The following is a 22,061-nucleotide window of genomic DNA, read 5'->3' on the forward strand; positions in this document are numbered from 1 at the left end:
CTAGGAAAACAACCGCATAGTTTGGAATTCAAGAAAATGTTACCCCAAATATTTTTTAAACAAAGATAAAAAGTATCAGCCCGTAGTTTCTGCTGAGACAAAGGAGCACCCAATAACATAAACTTCTACATCTGTAAATATTTTTCAGCCAGACCATTGTATTTGAGGAAACATCCAAAACACTTTAGATCATCGAGAACATAAACTACACTTGCAAAAAGAATCGCAGGTTGCAAACCACAAACCATCCTGCAACCATTTCCAACTCTCGAAGGGGACGAGCTTTCAGTTATGCCCTTCCTGCACGCCTCATACTGACACCAAATCGGTGATGGCACAACCTGACCTCGGATTCACCATTGAAGGTTGTCAGTTTTCAGGCATTCCTGTTGGAGTTTGCAAAAAGTCTATGTGCACCGCCACTTCGCCAAACACCACGGACCGGCACACCATCGGGCGGCCCATCGCCAGCAGTTCTGTTTTCTGTAGGTTCAGGGCTAGTATCCCTGCGAGAAAGATCGAGAAGTGCAGTCGCTGAACTGTCACCCAGACGAACTCTATGAAATTTTGATGTCTTCTTACGTTGTTTACCACTAGCTTCATTAGCTAAATTTTGCTTTGCAACGTCTGAACCAGTTTGGGATTCCCTATCAGTACTTTTCCCAGTGGAATTCACATCAACGGTACTTGAATTACCATGAACTTGCTTAGCTGACACTTGAAATGTATCCTTGGTGACTCGGTAGCCACCCTTTGAAAGCACCTCCACCTCATCCTCCTGAGGCTTCTGGTTCAGTTGTAGCTTTCTTACAGAAGCCAAGAAGTCATCAGCTAAAGACTCTTTAACACTAGATTGAGCACGAGCTACTGTTTTTCCCTTACCTTTACCGCCACGACTGCTGCCATCATTTTCTTGCAGACTTTTGTTCTGCAAATTGGCATTATAGGTATCAATTAGTTCCTTCTGTTTCTGACCATCAGGGCAGAGCCGAGCAAGTTCAGGAACAAGATGCGACAAGCCAAATTGTTCGACATAAGAAAGGTACTCCCATGTGTTGATTTGGCCTTGCCGATACTCAGAGGATAAGTTTTTGAATGCACCATACATATCATCATCCATCCCCAAGGCAGCTCGAATCCTTTCAACCAAGGACTTGTTGGCAGTGTAGACATCCCCTGTGACAGTAAGAGATTGCTTACTTTGAGTTAATGGTTCCTCTCCCTTCGCACCAGAAGACACACCAGGAACAGCTTGGTTAAAAAATGATCCCTCAGCAAGGTTAGGAGCTGATGCTGAATGCTTCATCCTATTAACAGTATCCAAATTATAAGCAGTACTGGAGGATGAAGGTGATCTATGTGCATTTTCTCTTATAGGTTTTCCTCCCAACTGAGAACTTGTTGAAGTGGCTGATGTGGAACCATAATTTGGTGTGGCTCTCAACTGAGAAGTGGATGGGAACATCTCATGATACTCTGGTGGCCTAGATGGAGCAGAGTTGACAACTACAGAGCCTCTGTTGCGCTGAATACGGGCAGCAAAAGTATTTGTGGACGAACTTTCAGATCCATGAACTGGCTTTGGTTTACTAGTTGCACCAGGTAGAGGAGGAAATGATTCTTCTCTAAGTTTGACTGCATTTCTAGAGTTTTGACTGAGAGCTTGAGCATATCTAGAAGAAGGCTCTGGTAACTCTCTATCACCAAGGGGAGGGAAAGACGATTCTTCTAGTATTGGTGTTGTCCTGGAGCTTTGGCTAAGTGACAATGGAGTACTTAAAGGTGCTTCTGAACCTGCACTAACATTTGAGACTTCTGATGAATTCCTGACTGCATCAGCCCGCCTCGTCTCCCCATGCTCAGCATTCATACGAGAACCAAAAGAAGAATCCTGAAATCTCCCATCAGCTACAGCCATTTCAAGGCTGGCTTGTATTGCCATAGATAGCTGGTCACCAGAAGGATCAGGCCGAAATCCGTGACCTCTTCCTCGGCGTTGTTCTTGTTCATTCCGTCGATATCTGAAGCTAGTTGGTATCTGAATGGAAGAATATAACATCAGGGAATAAAAGGAGACAAATAAATACCTCACAACAGAGGCCCAAGTAAAGAAAAGGTAATGACTGATAGATAAAAGAACTATCACTATTATAGACTACTTCGGGTGAAAATCTGCTTCAGCAGAAAGAAAGAAAAAATCAGGACTAGTTTAATACCCTGAGTGCAGCATTGCGCTTAGAACGAGACATGTGCCCCCCATGCTCAAGAGTATTGTGCCTCTGGAAGATGCATTAACTAGAGGATTAGCCTTGAAGGTGTCTTGTAAAATATGATAGTATCTAAAAATGAAAAGAAAAATAATACAGAAGTAGGACCATCAACATAATCGCACCTTCATCTCTGATTCAGTTTGAAAAACAACAAACTTCTTCTCTAAACACGCCTCGTTCTCACAAAGGAAATGCTCTTGGCGAAAATGCATCTGTTATGTAACACAAAAGAAAAGAGCATGTATAGCTTAAAAGTCTTACATAAGTGTTTTCAATTACAGTTGCAGTAGATCTAGCATCCCTCAAAAATTACAAGAAAATAGAGATTTATAACACTACCTCCAAGTCATTGTAATCTCTAAAATAATCATATTGTCCAGGATGTTGCCTGCAAATGATTGTGACAAATGTTACATAAAAGTTCTCAAGATAATTCATCTAATGAAATTAAGAAAACATACCTTTGACAAATGTGGCAGGTATAGTGCTCTGTTGACATGTGCATATAAAGTTCATTATCTCCATAAAATCGGTTTCTGCAGAACTCACACGTAGGATGGCCCATAAAGCCACCACGTTCACTCTCATTGCCATCCACTTCAGAATCACCAGTGCTTTTGTGTTGATTTAGCTGTGATCTAGTGTATAACTTTTGTTCGCAAATGAATACCTGCTTGAAAGTTCCATTTTCCAATGATCCAGCAAAAACACAAAAAAATGCACTTACATTACACAGAATATTGGAAGCGACTTACAAATTACCAAAACCATAATTTTATTAGAAAATCATAAGATAATTCCTAAAGGGCCAACATATAGGTAAATGTGTTAGAAGGCTGCCACTGCTAAACAGTTTATTCCATCTCCCAACCATCCAACAATGACTCACAAAAAAATGCAACGACATTACAGAAATTGTTGGAAATGACTTACAAAATACCAGAACTATAATTTTATGAGAAAGTTACAAGACAATTCCTAGAGGGCCAAAATACAGGGAAACACATTAGAAGGCTGCCCCTGCTAAAATGTTGCCATATTAAGTACATTCTAACACAAGCTCCAACAATCAACATGATTGCTAATGAATGTGTCCCCTGATGAAAGCAAGAATGGCTAAACCTAACTGCACAAATTCATGACAAAGAATGAGATGTCAATGATGTTCCTAATAGAAGTATCTATCACATCAAACTGGGAAAAGATCTACAAATTGAAGAAACAAACAGAAAAGGTACCGAAGCAATTTCAAAACAGCATAAATATTGGCCAAAGCCAGTGGAATCAATGCTCGGGAAAATGGACCAGACATCAAACCAGAAAAATATGAGTTTCAAGGTTCATATATGTATATAAATGAACAGGGGTTGGACTCAAGGTTGAACCATTAAAATAGCATACTAATAAATTAGCATTAAATATGAAACTAAAAATTAGTGAACTATAAAATTATATGTAAAATTCATGTCAGTATACAAATCGCTACTTGTATTAACAATGGTACACGACTCTAACACTGTCGAACAGAGAGACTGAGGACAGGAGAATCCTGATGATGTCTGAGCTTTTAGCCAGACAGGAAGAAGAAAGGGGTGAGAGAGATTTGGACAAAGTCACAAAGGGATTAGAGATGGGGAAAGAATTATTTGTTGATTGCTTCATAACTTAACTATTCTTGTTGCTCTCTCTTTTCACCATTTTAGCTCATAAATTCTGTACAAGCACTTCACTTTTATTGCAATTGAAGAAAAAGAAGAAAATTGATTTCTGAATCAAATAGGAAAATTTTGTGCAAAAGTAGAAAGGAAAGTGGACAGAGAGAATGCTGTCGATGTTCCAGCGCTGCATGAACAAGAAAAAACACGGACCAGTCTTTTTGTTCCAACTTCTAATTTTGACTTCCATAGTTCCACAAAGTGCCACATGCCTTTAGAAGCACATCATATCAAATAAAGCCATAATCTCAAGATAAAGAGAGGTTAAGCAGAACTCAAGACTTGTTCATTAAAAAAACACAAATCTAAATATAACAACTCTAAGAGCTAAGTCAACTAAAACATGTATGAAGACATGTCACCATGAATGACCGCTTACTTAGAACAGGATATGTTTTGTGTATATAAACAAAGCAACAAATTACGAATTGAGCAAAATTTCATTGTTCCACATCAGTTCAGACAGTAATACACTAACAAGCCATCAAAACAGAGAGCAACTTATTATGTTAAACCCATTATGTGACACCTCACCTTTCTTCCTTCCAAGCATAGATTGCACATAAACAAGTTGTGTTGATGCCTCAAATGCCCATTTAATTGTTCTATGCTCCTAAATCTGATCCTCCTCTTTGCACTCTCGCCACCTTGCACCTCTGCATTCTTGTCACAGACGCTACAAGACAGCCGGCACATTGCCTTTATCATCCGGTAATGATCCACATCATCGAAAAAGGCCTGTGTATCCTCATGGAACCAATATTGCCCCACCTGCCCTTCTGTTGGACTAGCTGGGAAGACTGAGAAATCAGCTACCACCCTCGTGTAATCGCCCAGTGCCTGTAAATCCAAAAGCCATCTGATCTCAAAGCAACAATCATGGGAAAACTAAACAGGTTAATAATATATAAATGTAAATTATTCATGGAAATAATAGACCACGGATCTCATCCAAGTTCTTATATCTACTATCATGAAAGAATCAGCAGAAGACTACGCTCATCAGATCCTAATTCTATTCGAACATAGATCAAAGGATAAAATAAAATCGAATAAGATTAAAAAAAAGGTCAAAATTTCTACAACAAATTGACAATTATACCAAGGAAAAATAACTAACTTCATCAAGATTTAGGGGAAAACGTTGTAACAATCGATATTTAACCAAGAATTCCACCTCCATGGCCAAATCCCACTTAGTCGGAAACAAACAGATCTCGATGCGATTCAAGAACAATCGACGAAAGAAATAGACCGGGGCAAAACCATAGGGCATGATACCTTGGTGACGAAGACAAAGGAGCACTCGGTCTTGCAGATGCAACAGCGTCGGTCGGCGAGGACGAACCGAAGGCGCACGACGCAGGTGGAGCAAACCTCCCGGTGACCGCACGGCCCGTAGGCCACCCACTCGAGGGCGTCGGCACACACCGCACAGCTATCGTCCATCGCTGACCGAGGGGCGAGGGGCGGGCGATCGGAGACCGGAGATTGGTGGGCGAGCCAAGAAGGCGGCGATGGCTTGGTGAGCAAGGAAACACCGAAAGAGGCGCACACACGGCGTTTGGGAGAGCGTGCGATTTGATGTGACGGAAAACAATTATATATATGAGGATATGAATTCACAAATAAAAAAGAATATTACATATATATATATATATATATATATATGATTTTTATGAATAGTATTATGATATTTAAAACAATTGGCTTGTTGATGTTCATGGTTAAATATGTTAGCTTTTCAATCAAAGGTTTTTATCTTATCTTTTTATCTGAATAAAAAACAATGAGCTTATAAATATAAATATATATATATATATATATATATATATTTGTTACTGTTTATTATTTTTATTAAAAATAATACATCATATATTGTAAACAAAATTTGATGACCAAATTTTTACAAGATGTTTGAAACCTCAAATATTGAAAACCATTACATGAGTATAATATATTTTTAGAAAATTAAAAAAAAATATTTAGTAATTAGAAAATAAGACCTAAATAATTTTAAAAAATAAAAAAATCTTTTAAAATGGAAAGACACTGATGGAATATGTTCATCTGGATTCAATTCAAAGACATTTTAGAACTTTAAAGCATTTTGAGATGTCCAATTATGTGATGTATTATTTTTTTATTTTGATAAAAAAACTGTGCAACACATATGAGTAAAACTTTTTAATGGCCAAATTTTTATTTAAGTATTTAGGACCTAATTAGAATGTCATGTGTCAAAAAAAAACATAAGTGTCTGATATTTTGGAGGAAATTAAAAAAAATATTAAAAAATTTTAAAAATGACACACTATGTAGGACTTGAATGATTCTGAAAAATATTGAAATAATTCTCTAAAATAAAAAGAAATACTGACATAGGTTCATCTAGTATTTTTGACAAGTCCTGCTGTGTGATGCACTGTTTTCTATATTTTGGTTAAAAAACAATGCACCACATATTACTAATATTTTTTTATAGCCAATTTTTTACCATGTGTTAGGACTTAATTAGAAGGTTAAATGCCAAAAAAACACATGGATGAGTGCATGATATTTTATAGAAATTTTAAAAAAGTTTTTCAAAAATAAAAAATGACACAATTTGCATGAGCCGAATAATTATAAAAATATTGAACAAATTTCCTGAAATGAAATATCACTGGCATCTAAAATTCAAAGATATCTTCAAAATTTTAGTATATTTTGACAAGTCTTATTATATGATGCATTGTTTTAGGATTTTGGCCAAAAATAACGTATCGCATATAAGAAAATATTTTGGTCAAATTTTTACAAGGTGATTGTGACCTTATTGGAAGTTCAAATGTTAAAGAGTATTAAAAAAGTGTATGATATTTTTATAAAACTTTAATTTTTCTTAGAAAATTAGAAACTAGCACACTTTTCAAGAGCTAAAATTTTCTAAAAAAATATAGAAAAATTCCATAAAATAGAAAAACATTGACATATGTCTATCTCCAAAATTTCAGAACATTTTGATAAGTCTTGCTATTTGATGTACTAATTTTTTTTTTTTGGTCAAAGATAGCGCATTGCATATAAGGAAATATTTTTTTAATGTCAAATTTTCATTGACATTTGAGATTTAATTAGAAGTTCAAATGTCAAAAAAAAAATTACATTAGTACATGGTATTTTTTATTAAAAAATAAAAAAAATTACATTATATAGAAATTAAAATTGTTAAAATATTAAAAAAAATCTTAAACTAGATAAACAATAACATATATCCATCCAAATCCCATTAAGAGGTATCCTAAAACCTTCAGAGTATTTTGACAAATCCTGTTATGTGATGCACTGTTTTTGAATTTTGGCCAAAAATAATGCATCACATATTAGTAAAACATTTTTTATAACCAAATTTTTATCACATGTTTAGGATCTAATTAGAAGGTCAAATGTTAAAAAACTTCCATGAGTCCATGATATTTTTGTGAAATTTTGAAAAATAAAAAAAGCATAATGTGTAGAAGCTGAAAATTTCTGATAAATATAAAAAAAAACACTAACATATGTCAATCTCGATCCAATTTGAAGGTATCATCTAAATTTTAAAATATTTTTTTAAGTTCTACTATGTGTTGCACTATTTTTAGATTTTTTTTAAAATAATATATCGTATATTAGGAAATATTTTCTGATGGTCCCATTTTTACCAAGTATTTGTGACCTAAGAAGGTCAAATGTGAAAAAACATTACATGAGTGCATGATATTTTGCTAGAAATGAAAAAAAAAAAACTAATGTATAACACCCATTTTAGTGTTATATTATTTCATGAAATGCAAAAAATATTATTTTCTTTTGAATCATCTTATTATAGGGAGGATTTTCAATTCATAATGACATTGATAGACAAATATTACATGATCCATTAAGTTTGAGTAAAAGTCATTTGTCAAATAGCTCAGGTTTTGAAACTCTTTTTATAGACTTGAATGATCAATTTTATGATAATGAAACTGAAGATAGTGATGATATCTTTAAATTGACTGAAGAAAGAATACATGAAGGGGTTGAAGATGACTGAAATTCTAATATTTGTGAGCAAGTTGTTTTAAGTGAGGACATGTATGATAAAATTTAACAAGTGCTTGTTAAATATGATTATAGCCAAGATGATGGTGTGTTGTTAAACATGCTAATTTCTTTCGATTAAGATGGTGATTATTCATACAGTGATCTAAATGATATAAAAGTTATTTTCTTGAATTTACTTGATATATATTATTTTATAACTCAAATGATGTCTTTATACATGTGTTTCTAGATAAGGTTGAGTTTCAAAAAGTTTTGAAATATTGTGTCATTCGAATAAATTTTAAGATTAAACATATTGCAACTAGAAGTTATAAGATAAAAGTAAAATGTAAAGTTTTTTATTATTAATGGATGATAGTAGATCATGAAGGAATTGATAGTTTTTGAATTATCAAGTTTCATAAAGATTACGGTTGTAATTTGTCAAGATTGAATATGGATCATAAGGATTGTAGTAGTTCTTTCATCACTGATCAAATTGAAAATTAAGTTATGATAAATATTAATTATACTTTAAAGATTATTATTAGTATTATTTTAAAAAATATGAATTTGTTGTTTGATAGAAAAAAGGCTTATCTTGCATAGGAGATTACTCTCAATATGGAGAGTGGTGACTTTGATCAGTCATATATTAATAAAATTTTATCTTTTAAGGGAGTTAAAACTACATGACTATAAGACTCATGTCCAAATAATAGTTTCATTTTTTTTTTTTTTAGCATTTGAAGTTTGCTTTAGACATTTTAGGTTATATATGTGATATGTTTTTGGTATCAATACTATACATCTCTTTAAGCAAATATTCTAGTGCTTTGATTATGGCTATAGCTATCGATGGATATAATAAATTACTTCTAATTGTATTTGCTGTGATAGAAATTGAGTATAAGAATTCATGGGAGTGGTTCTTGTATCAATTAAGATATGTGTTTTGGGATGCAAAAAATTGACTATTATTAGTTACTAAAATCTAAAAATCATGATTATTGCATATCATAAAATTAAGAGATCTTCCTAGGAGCATATCATGATTATTGCATAGTTCATATATCTAAAAATCTTATTAGCAAGATAGAGAGGTTGTAAAATTATTCCTGGTTATTGTTAGATCCCCTATTATGTACGAGTTTAATAAATACATGTAAAAATTAAGAAAAAAATTATAAAGGAGGTTTTATTTCGATATCTAAAATTGAAAAGGTCTACATTTTTTTCCTAATTGTCGTTATACAAAGTTCACCATAAGGATTTTCGAGACTTACATATTAATACCTTTATGATTAAAATGGAGGAAGATTACTAAATAGTTCTACATCTATCATAAAAGAGTTTAAAATTAATTATGATAAGTATTGATGAAGATCAACTTACCAAAACGAAGGACAAGGATTGATACTACAATGTCTTTCCTCATACTATCCAATTTTAAGTGTAGACATCATTTGAGACAATTATAGTAGATTTGTAAAAAAAAAACTTTATTTATGTCGATGTTTTGATATTTTGATAATTTCATGTTCTCATGGCTACAATTGGATATATTAATGCTAATTCATATTTAATTTGTGAAAAATTTTATACAATATGCACCTTAAAAAACACCTACAAAGATAAAAAAAATTTCCGATGAGAAGCAAACAATATTATATATGATTAGATTTCGATCATATTATATTACCTCCAAAAAGCATAGTGTATGATGGTAGAAGAAAGCAAGAATTGAATTAACATATAGTGATAAAAATAAGAATGAGTATTCAAGGTGTTAACAATTTAAATATAATCATCAATCATGTAAATTCTCAACTGTATCATCAACTTGAGGACAATGACATTTAGATAGGAGATTTGGTTGTATATTTTCAAGGACTTAAACATTTGTAATTTAATATGTTTAATATGTTCAAACTATTTGGTTGTTCAAAGTTGAAGCAAGTTATATTGGAATTGTAAATTGAAGCAATTTAAATATATCCTAAAATTTTAGAAAAACACTATCATATGTCCAATAAATTCAGAAATTAGAAAAATAGCACACTGTAGGAGATGAATAATTAAACATTTTGACAAGTGCTGCTATGAGATGTACTATTTTTAGATTTTTGCTAAAAATAATGTATCAAATATAAAAAAATATTTTTTTGACCTAACTAGAAGCTCAAATGTTAAAATACATTGCATGAGTATATGAATTTTTTATGAAAATTTATAAAATATGAAAAAAAAAAGAAAATATCACATTGTGTAGGAACTCAATAATTTAGAAATATTTTAAAAAGTTCGAAATAGAAAAAATATTGGAATATGTCTATGTGGATCTAATGCAAAGGTATCCTCAAAATTTCAAAATATTTTTGACAAATGCTACTGTGTGAAGCACTAATTTTTGGATTTTGGCCAAAAAACAGTACATTGCATAGAAGAAAATATTTTTTGAGCATCAAATTTTTACTAGGTATTTGAGACATAACTAGAAGCTCAAATGTCAAAAAAATACATGATTTTATGAATTCTTTGTGAAAATTAAAAAATGTTTTTTTAAAAAGAAAATGGCATGGTATGCAAGAGGTGAATTATTTAGAAAAATATCAAAATAATTTTATAAAATAGAAAAATATTAGAATATATCCATATGGATCCAATGCAAAAGTATTCTCTAAATTTCATGATGTTTTGACAAGTGTGGCTATGCAATGTACCATTTTTGGATTTTGGCCCAAAATAAAGAAATATTTTTCAGGGACAAATTTTTACTAGATGTTTAGGACCTAAATAGAAGCGTAAATGTAAAAAAAAATTACATGAGTACATGAATTGAATAATTAGATAAAAAATTAAAAAAATTAAGAAAAAAATAAAAAAAATAGCACACTATGTAGAAATTGAATAATTAGAAAATATAAAAAATAAAAATAAAAAACATTGGAATATGTCTTTGTGGATCCAATTAAAAGATATCCTCTAAATTTCAAGATATTTTTTCAAGTTCTACTTTGCGATGTTTTTTTTTTTTTTTTAGGTTTTAACCAAAAACAATGTCTCGTATATTAAGAAATATTTTCCAAAGGCCAAACTTTTAAGGTTAAATGTCAAAAAATATTACATGAGTGCATGATATTTGGCTATAAATGAAAAAAGTCAATATGTTATTACCATTTTAAAATAGTAAAATCAAATGTTCTATTTTTTAACAACATTTACTGGTACTGTCATACACATTAGAGAAATGCTCATTATTATATCAAAACACTAGAATATATCATGGTTTACACAATTCTATTTATACAGTATGATACACAATACAACAATGCTCCTGGCCAAAACTTTAATCATTTGTATAATATTAAAATATCAATATTTTTTGGAGAATAAGTACATTGACATTCTATATATTGCACAGGATTTACAATGCCATATATATCTTTTTAACTATGAACTAAATTGTCCACAAAAAAATTTTGCTGGAAGAATGATCCTACAAGAACAGATGCTCAATATACATCATAACGAATAAAGAACAATAATTCCTTATACATGCAAAAGTCATCAGTTAGTTAATTAATCAATGACAAACCATTTATGATTTTTTAAAATATTTATAATAAGTTAAGATGCAACTTGCTTAATATTTTCCTATGATCATCCCTTTGATTTGATGATTGACGTAATTCGATATGTGCATCACTTATATTCTTTAATATGTTCACCTATAATATTAGAAACAAACTTCATTAAATTTGTTTATCGAAATAAAAGATTTAAAAGGACTCCGCTAAATAATTGTCGTTTTATAATATCTTTTAATTTTATATTTTACATTAGATATAGTGCTCCTAAATCTTCTTATGTAAATCTTCTTATTATGCAATGGCACAAAAATGTATTTAATTGGCACTATTTTATAAATATTTATAAATTATCTAATAATACAAGATCATGTATCTTGAAGTATTTTTGAAACAATAAGAAAAAGTTAGTAACCTATAAAATCTATACTAAATAAAAAAAATATATCAACGATATTGAACATTAAAATACTTTAAATTATAAATATATTACTATTGATGACGTACAAGATTCTTGGAGTGACACTATCGCACATGCCTTTTTAATTTAAATGTTGGTATATGTATTGATTAAGTTCATCCTCCACTATACAGTTGAAATCTATCAACTACATAAATGCAAGTTGAGATGGCTTACATCATCTCTCTAGATTATTTTAGTTGATAAACTATAATATGAAAGAAATCAAATAATTTGGTCAATTGTCTTATATTTAATAGATAAATAGAAAATTAATTTTGTATAATGAAGCTCTATAAAAAGGAATTTAAATGGTGACAAGTGCTTTGGCTTTCCTAATATTATTATTGTTTCTTGGTCTGAACTAATTTTATCTTTTTTAATAAAAGATAAAAAAAAAATTTAATTCAGTAAGATATTAAGATAATCGTCTTCTTTTCATAATTAATCTTGCTTTTTTAGGTTTGACCTTCATTTGAACTTTCAGCATTGAGAAGATCCATAAATCCTTCGGGGTCAATCTTCTTATTCTCTCCTAATTTATCCTCTGATTTTTTTCTCGAATTTCATCTTCAAAATATTTTTTTCACGATAGTTGCCCTTCTCTTTTTCTTTTTATAACTCCTCATTTCATAGGTATTATATATATATTATTTTACTATGATAAATTTGTGGATCATGTATTTGTATCATTGATGTATATATTTTTTAAATTATTTGAGCACCATTTTATGAATAATATTAGTCAGCTCATATTCTTGTACTAACACCATGAACCTCATAAGCGTCTCAATATATATCTTATAACTTTTACATTCAAACTATTGAGGTTCATGTGACTTGGATTATTTTTTTTTACATCATCCAGACATATATCTGCTTGCTTTAGAATGAAAAATAAATTTATTATTTAATTATCTAAGAAAAAACTATAATTAGTGTGACTCATGAAAGAAACATAATTCTATATTGTATGATCGCTAAGTAGGTCATGATTCATCAATTATTAGTACCTCAACTACTGACACCTCGATGCTATGCAAGAATGTAATTATACCTCACATGGTAAAAGATTTAGTTTTATAATGATCTACAAATAATAAAAAGCAATCATTAGAATAGTTTTTCAAAAGAAGATACAAAAATAAATCTGAATTTAATTTTAAAATAAGTTATTTGCTTAATTAGATTCTATTGATGATATCATTCTATTAATTATTTTTCAATACAATGTGGGTATAGACCATTTTCATTTTATTGGATATTCTACATTATTTGATAGCTTAAAGTACAGGGATGCGCTTACAAAACCACCTATATCAAACATCAAATAAGATCAAATCATATTATACAAAAAAAAAAAAGTAAGGTACAGTAATTTTATAAACTATATACATACGCATAAGTTACCTATAATACATATAAGCAGGCTTTCAAATAACCTATAGTTGGAATCTCATTTCTCTTAAATCTCTATATATTCTCTCCCACTATTACAAGTCTCTCAAAAATAAATGAATCAACTATTACTTAACAATTATACTTATTTAAAAATTTTAAATTGTCAGATACTAAGAACTAATCGATTTAAAAAGACATATATAAGCAGAAATATATATCATATACGTTTGATAAAAATCCATTTTTTATCATCACTTGGATATAAATTTATAAAATAAAAAATAAAATACTTATGTGTAAGATGCTCTTTGGATCTAAATACTTTCAAATCAATGACTTCTCTAAGCAGAATGCATAAAAAAGATAGTTTTACTTTATTCATTAGAAACTTTATCATTCTATAATTATGGATATTAATTCATGAGATACAAAAAAAATAAGGATATCAAAAATTGATCAAATATAGTATTCCTTATAATATCCAAGTGACACTACCTTAGTGATAATGAGTCCAATTTTACTCAACTATGCTTAGTAGATGCCATAAGGAAATAGCAAAAATATTCATAAATCACTCGAAAATTATCTTATTAAAGTGACTTTTACCTTCTTCAATATCAGAACGACTTGATCCACAAGTACCTATAAATGAAATTTAAAAATTATTAATGATAATTAAACAAAAAAATTAAGTAAAAATTTATATAAACAAAACATATATATGCTTAAATCAATATTCTTGTAGTTGGCTTTAGACATTCTACCTATATAATAAGCATATAATGATATATATATATATATATATATATATATATATATATATATATATATATATATATATATATATATATATATATATATATATATATATGACCTCTTCTTTGATGATAACAATGGTTAGTAATGATTTATCGAAATTTTATTCGGTAAGTAATTAAGGAAGAAATGTATCTAAAGATACAGAGTATTAATATTTGGACGTACATGCATGCTGGATTAGAATAAATAAGGGTTAAATATGTTATTCTAAGATATTTTCAAGGCTCAATATATAGAAAAAATACAAAAAAGAAATACCGATATAAAAAAATAAAAAAAAATTATGGCCAGATATATTTTAATTGACACTAATTTGATAAACTTAGTGGTAATTGTGGTCCGTTTCTGACTATTAGTAAAATTACATTCAAACTTCAATCGAAACTAATTATCCATGTAAAAGTATAGCATGCATATCTATTTCAATTTGAAATTTCCAATTTTGTTTCTTTATATTAAAGTTGGTTAAAGGAAGTGAAAATGTTTGGTGAACATAAATATGAGGGATATTACAAGCCTCTAAAATTTTAGTATTTTTCTTGAACTAATTCATGAAAATTTTAGTGGTTATTAGTAATATATGAAGGTTTTAAATATTAAAATATATAAGTATTTGATCAAATAACCAATGATGACTATAATTGTATTCCGAAACCTATATCTAGACAATCAAGATCAGTGCAAGGAAATAAGATCTATTTCTTTAGTTCTCCATGAATCATTGCTTGTACAATAATGAAAAAACCAAACCCAAATGTTTTAAACTAAGCCTTTCAACCTGAATTTGTGAAGATATGATGATAAAGAGTGTAGGTGAGATTAACTATTTATTATATTTACTATTATTTTGGATGATCAAACTATAAGTAGCCTTTTTTATTAAAAAAATAAATATTTTATAATAATAAAATCACAAGTATGTCATATCAATAGGAAAGAAATATTCCCCAACATTTATAGACTAAGCCTTTAAAAACTTCTGAAGATATTGATGATAAATAGTGAAGGTGAGATTAACTATTTATTTTATTTACTATGATTTAAGATGATCAAGCTATATCTAGTATTTTTCTTTAAAAAATAAATACTTTATAATAATAAAATCACAAGTATGTCACTTTAATTGTAATAAATATTTAGAGGCAAAAAACAAACAAATATGTCATTAGGTTTGTTCTAATATCAATTATATCTAACTTGATGAGATAATTGATCTGAAGTTAGTCTAAATCACTGTCTCAAAATATTAAAACTAAAACTAATAATAATAATATATCTATCATTCTAAATTGTAACTCGTTTTTTATGTGACTCTAGTGTTCCAATTTCCAATGTTGATAATATTTGAGTTAAAATTTACTCACTGATTTCAAAACTTGTCATATGATATAACATGAATCTTCTTCTCTTCTCGGCACATCATCTTTCATGGATGAGAATAATAATGGGTAAAGTATCCACGAATCTCATTCAAATCCAAATCTAATTTGACTCTATATATTAATTTTTTGATAAAAATTTATTTTGAACTTATTTAAAAGACATTATAATCTTATTTAAGCGGATCAAATATATTTAAAAGAATTAGATCCCTCGTCGATCATCTTTGTTCTTTTTTTTCTCATTACCATTTCAATGAGTGAATGAATATTTAAAAAAAAACATTGATATTATACAAATTCACTGAAGAAGATTTGAGATCTTATATGACAAATTTACTTGACTAGTTTATCAAGGGTTCAGTAAAATCTACAATAGTGTGCAAGAGATATTTATGGCTCAAATATGTTTCTTTTTTTTCTTTTACAATGCATTACTTATTTAAAAAAAAAACAAGATTATTCATGACCTCTACCATGGTTGTTGTCGCTTATATCTCGTCACTCTATTGTGATTGTCTTTGTCCTTAGTCATTGCCTCTGTCTTCCCATCCTTGCTCTTGCATCATTTGTTATTTGCACCCTCACTCTTGTTTACTACTTCCAAGGCATCATTAAGGCCTCTATCTCTACTACGCCATCCCATCATCAAGAGAGGCAATGAGGCAAATTGTCTGTTTGTTTGTCGATGTAAAGAAAGGTATAAATAGTGATAATAGAGTATGAGGGAATAGGAGTGATGATGGATGGTACTAGAGACGAGAAAGTTATCTATCTCATTATTGGATGAGATGACGGTTTGGACGAAGACAATACCGAAAAAGCAAAGGAAGTAAATGAGAGAAGCGATGAGGATGATGAGGCCAAAGATGATGAATATCTTAGAGAAACTAAGGAGGTAAAACAGGGTGAAATCATGAAGTGATGAATCTTCTCGTATCATCGTCTCGTCACATGAGAAAGACAAGAAAACTAAGAAAGAAGACGAAAAAGAAAAGAATAGTGTGCTTGATTGGAAGAGGTAGGGCATCGATCTAGGTGATGAGGGTCGTGGATGGGCAATGGGCTCCTTCGTCATCTAGAAGTAGGGCATCGACGAGAGTGATGGACTAAAGTAAAAATATTAATAATGAATAAAATAAAAATATTACTGGATATTAGGACGAAAGGTGAGGAACTATGAGGTAAGAGATAATTTTGATTTCTTAGAAAATTAAAAAAGCTTTGCCCAAAAAATAAAAAAAATTGATTTTTATTTTTATTTTTTTGAAATTTTGACAAAAAAAAAGAAAGAAAGAACGTGGTTCAAAAGTGAGGTCAAATATTGCATGCGGTAGGGGCTCCACCAACCCACGAATCATAGACTAGAATCCGCCGGTCACGGGCGTGGTGCGTCTAAACTGGCGCGGGGTCCACGCGAAATCACACGCGTTTCGTGCTCTTTCTTCGTAGACCGCCTCTCCGAGTAAAGTCAAACCGACGGCGATGGCGCTGGGGAACAGCCGCTCTTTAGAACGTGGCATCGATGTGTACCGTAGATCTGGCATGTGCGGGCATGATCGTACTTTTGCCAGCAGCATCGAGACCCTTTACGTAACTTCGTTCCTCAGCTGCTCGCAGTTGGACTGCCGACTCTGACAGCGATGCTATCCGCACAACCCCCTCCAACTTTGTTCCCCCGGTGAATTACCAACCACGGTTCTGTGCAGGTTCGTGCATTGGGTGAGACATGGGATCAAATCATTAAATTCCAATTCGAATTAAAATCTTAATTCCCTATTTTCTTGGGTTTTTATACGCGATAAAATCTTAATTCACAATACTTTGATTAACTTACTACGATTAAATGACCAAATTCTGTTTTCAAATCATATATTTATCGATTTATTTCTCTATTATTTATTCAGCCGGACCAAGTCAGACAGTGAGGGGAGGTGAGCACACCGCGAGTTACTAGCGTTGGCGATAAAATTGACGGCTACTAAGCTGGAGGTCGAACAGTGTCGGGCTTCGCCCTCCGTCTTTGCGCCATCCTGCGCCTCCCCACCGTCCTCCGAGTCCCGTCGGCCGGCGCAGGCGATCGCCTTCGGTCTAAGAGTTCCTCTCGAGGTAGGAATCTTTCCCCCCCCCCCCCCCCCCCGCCCCTTTCAAGGCTTCTTTCTTTTCGTGGGAATTCTACATCATGAGTTCGGTGTTCCAGTTATTTCTGCTCGTCTTGGTCGATTTGCGATGCGGTCAATCTTTTGACGGTCCCAATCTTCCGAATTTTGGGACTCTGTGGATCTTGCCTCACTGCAACTTCTGTTGGATGTAGATTTGGGTTATCGTCTGTTGATCTTAGCTCCCTTTGTGTCGGATAATAAGTAGATCGGAACAAGGAAGTGTCAGATTGAAGCCATAGACAAATTGTCGCAGCATCCCATATCTGGGCAGACCAAGATGATAATAACCTAGTGTTGCCGTACGCTATCTTCCTTTTGGGATGCAACTTTTCCCAATTTATGGAGATATCCTAATTCTTGGAATTGTGTGTTATTACCAAATAAGAGAAATTGAAGAAAGACGTTTGGTATCGTGGAAGTGGTTTCTCTGTATCTCTGTAATTTATCACCTATGGCAACAATAGATTTTAATACAAACGAATGGCGATGCAGACGAAATCAAAATGCTTTCAGACTTCATAAGTCATATTTGTCAAATTAGGAATTGTGTCATCAGCCTATTCGTGATGTAATGATTGCAAAAAGGATAAATTACTGAAATTTAGACAACTGGGAATTCATCTCTTTGATCTGGTAAAACTTCAGTACTATTATTTTTTTGTTTTTCTTATTTTTCTTAATTGGTGTAGGCAGAAGTTAATGGATAAAAGACTGAGGAGTTTCCACGATGCCTTATTTGCATCTCCTCTTTTTCGTTTGATTAACATAAACTAGAATTGAGTTCCCTACTGTTTATTTGTGATCAAATGAAAATTGGTTAGACCCTTTGTGTCCAATGAATAAAAAAACTGCACAGTTGTGAATAGTACCTTTATGACTCTGATTTTAAAAGATTCTTGCAGTTTTCCTTTAGAAATACCATCTAACTTATTGTCATTTATTCAGCTGTTTGTCTAAAATTTATATCAGTTACTTTCGTCGTCGAGAAAAGTTTTGGCTGCAGGAGATTTTTTCTTGTTAATTGCTCTTTATATGCATAACCAAACCTGTCATTGTATAAGGTTTCTAGAAAAAAAATTCTTCTACAATATTCTATAAGTGACAAATAGGCCTTAGATCTAGAATTAACAAAAGATTGGTACGAGCATGAGATGACATCAACAATCAGTTTGCTACCATTAAATTACATTTCAAGATACATTTTTCTTGGTGGCATGGAGTCAATGCAAGAAGTTGCTACCTCACTTATCCCTTTCTTCTTGGTTACGAAATGTAAACATATTGTCATCTTTGTAAAAGCAAAAGGTTGCAATCGCAGGTGGGATTAAGGATGAAAAAATAGCCTTGTTGATATCCAGGTTTGCAATTTCATGTACCAGTACTATACCTGTCAGGCTTTGGACCGGACATCGGGTTTCAAAAAAATTCCTAAAAAGAAGCTAAAATAACAAAAGAAGGAAAATACCCAGTATAGAGTTTGTACCGCCCTGTATAGGGATACAGGGCGGGACAAGGGCTTGCACCACCAGTAGAGGTCTGTATCAGGCATTCTGCCCAGTTTGGTCCATGTATAGGCAACTTGTCGGACCTATCAATACCGGCCATAGCAAAATGTACCAGGTGTTATTGCAAACCTTGGTTGATATCTTTTCAATCTTTCACTTATTGTTCATGCTACTAGATGACCTAGACAAAAGCTGGGATTTGGAACTCCAATAACTTAGCTATCATCTGGACTTGATGGAAGTAGTTTAAATGTAACGAAAAACAAGTGGAAATTATATGCACTTGATGCCTTATGTGAAATAATAGTGTCAAGAACATAAATCTATTGCTTTGGATCATGAATTGGAACATTTAGTTTGACTGTCACCCTCAAATTATGATGTAATAGTCAAGAATGTGGAGTAAAATGTACAATATTAGTTTTGGCTGTTTCCGATGGCATGTAATCCAACTGCCAATAATTATATATTTTCACTAATGAAATAAAATTATATAAACTAGGGATAATAATCTTGTACACCAAGGAGCCTCTTGTTTTGTTTTATGGAGCATCAACTATGGTTTTAAGGTTTGGTTTTAATTTTGATATTTAAGCAGTTGCCTTGGTCCTCTACAAGCATTTCTTTTTTCCTTTGTATGAACCTTGAATTACTTCCATGTTAACTACCCTAATTTTGGTTACACTCTTGTTGCATTGCATTTTTCCATGTTTAACTAATATAGATTATTTTCCATCCAATATAAATCCATTTAAGTTGTTGTCATTCCCATGAGTGATGTTGCTAGCTGGATTTCTCTTTTCGAATAACAGGTTCTTGTAAGTAGCAAGTCTGTTTGCTATTGGTTGGAGTACATTAGCAGAAAAATAATGTCGTGCTTTGGGTGCTGTGAAGAGGATAATATTCATCGTACTACTGTCAGCGGTGGTCCTTATGTAACAAACTATACAACAGGTAAGGATACTTTGGATGGTTGCTAATGTTTGTTGTATCAAGTAATATTCCAAAGCAAATTTAATTTCCATTTTTTGTACATCTATAGCGTTAGTTCATTTTTTCTCAGCCTTAGTGATATGCTTTTTAGTTCTGAATTTGAATGACACTTTGAAGGAAATGATGGACCATATCATGCTGCAAACCCTCCTCCTAAAGGTGCTCAAACTGTTAGACCTCAGCCTATTGCAGTCCCAGCCATTCCTGTAGAGGAAATAAGGGAAGTCACAAAGAATTTTGGCGATGAAGCTTTAATTGGGGAGGGCTCATTCGGTAGAGTGTATTTTGCTGTTCTCAGAAATGGTAGAAGCACAGCTATAAAAAAGTTAGACTCAAGCAAGCAGCCAGACCAAGAATTTTTAGCACAGGTTCAAATATTGATCCTACTCCTAGTACTTTTCCAGGTTGGATTTCCATGCTCATGTGAAGGACTTTTACAGGTTTCCATGGTGTCGAGGCTGAAGCATGAGAATGTCGTGGAGTTAGTTGGTTACTGTGTTGACGGAAATCTCCGTCTATTAGCATATGAGTTCGCTACCATGGGATCTCTTCATGATATTCTTCATGGTATGAATCTTATCCAAGTTGTAACTTTCAGTAATTCCGATGTTGAAGCTTGAGGTGATTCATTGTGATGTAATATGCAATATAATAGCTCATAGATTTTAATTTCTGAGTGAACTAATGTCAATTGAATGAACAGAATATACACCTTGTTATATTTGGTATGCTTCTTTTCTTGTATAATATTCCCTAACTCCACGCCAATCTCAAATCCAAATTTTGTACTGAAAAGAATGGTGAGTGAATATTGAACCAATCCACGTAAGACCTCTCAATAGGCATCCTTAGCCACATGCCTGGAAAAATCAACAGAAATTGACACCTTGTCCATGCGTTCCTGTAAATGCTAGTTGACATGGACCTTCATTGAATTCTTTTTCTCTCCTTGAGATAGACATGAGCCATACCTGAATTGAGGAATGGACTGGCACTAAACCTTAAGTGAATCAAGGCATGGATTGGCACTAAGCGTGCATGAAATTATCATATACATATTACAGCATATACATGCATAAATGGGCATCCATTTTATACACCCCATTTGCATGCCCATCTGAATGATTCATCTTTTATTTGTAACACTTCCACAGTTGCACTGTGATTTTGTACATAATTTACTTCTCATGATTGCCTTTATTTGTGCAATTTGCTTGTATTACTTTATTCATATCATTTTGCTATGTGATCGTATACAGGGAGAAAAGGGGTTAAAGGAGCACAACCGGGGCCAGTGTTGTCATGGCAACAAAGAGTGAAGATTGCTGTAGGAGCAGCAAAAGGACTTGAATACCTACACGAGAAAGCTCAACCTCATATTATTCATCGTGACATAAAGTCCAGCAATGTTCTGCTCTTTGATGATGATGTTGCAAAGATAGCTGACTTTGACCTATCAAATCAGGCTCCTGACATGGCTGCTCGTCTTCATTCTACTAGAGTTCTGGGGACATTTGGTTATCATGCACCAGAGTAAGTTTGTTGATTTTTGACACAGATACTGATCATGATATTTTTATTTTTCGCACCAGAAGAACTAAAAGACAGATGCATGTAAACTTGATCACATAAATTTGGAGTTGTATGCATCTTCACAATAAGAATTCTATCGATTAGCTGTTTACTGGAGATTTCAGGTATGCGATGACTGGTCAAC

At 32.0% G+C, this 22,061-nt stretch overlaps 2 protein-coding genes across 2 annotated transcripts in view; one reads left to right on the plus strand and one right to left on the minus strand.

Moving 5' to 3' along the window:
• Window positions 1-27: 27 nt before the first annotated feature.
• Window positions 28-5,557, minus strand: LOC135587378 (uncharacterized). The gene is made up of 7 exons (XM_065078714.1): window positions 5,267-5,557; window positions 4,520-4,825; window positions 2,732-2,940; window positions 2,610-2,658; window positions 2,393-2,482; window positions 2,217-2,279; window positions 28-2,038 (listed from the first exon to the last, which is right to left on the minus strand). Exons 1-7 carry the CDS (start codon window positions 5,432-5,434, stop codon window positions 377-379), a joined length of 2,547 nt encoding a protein of 848 aa, XP_064934786.1. The 5' UTR covers window positions 5,435-5,557; the 3' UTR covers window positions 28-376.
• Window positions 5,558-17,636: 12,079 nt separating this feature from the next.
• LOC103993309 (pto-interacting protein 1) overlaps window positions 17,637-22,061 on the plus strand; it is a 5,455-nt gene continuing 1,030 nt past the window's right edge. Inside the window, exons 1-6 of the mRNA XM_009413326.3 lie at window positions 17,637-17,793; window positions 20,164-20,305; window positions 20,462-20,712; window positions 20,785-20,911; window positions 21,604-21,877; window positions 22,042-22,061. The exon at window positions 22,042-22,061 is cut by the window's right edge and continues 113 nt beyond it. Coding sequence (XP_009411601.2) covers window positions 20,221-20,305; window positions 20,462-20,712; window positions 20,785-20,911; window positions 21,604-21,877; window positions 22,042-22,061 — 757 coding nt within the window. The 5' untranslated portion in view covers window positions 17,637-17,793; window positions 20,164-20,220. The remainder of the gene's footprint in view (window positions 17,794-20,163; window positions 20,306-20,461; window positions 20,713-20,784; window positions 20,912-21,603; window positions 21,878-22,041) is intronic.

This window comes from Musa acuminata, chromosome BXJ1-8, assembly GCF_036884655.1.
Source record: "Musa acuminata AAA Group cultivar baxijiao chromosome BXJ1-8, Cavendish_Baxijiao_AAA, whole genome shotgun sequence".
NCBI classification, from domain to species: domain Eukaryota; kingdom Viridiplantae; phylum Streptophyta; class Magnoliopsida; order Zingiberales; family Musaceae; genus Musa; species Musa acuminata.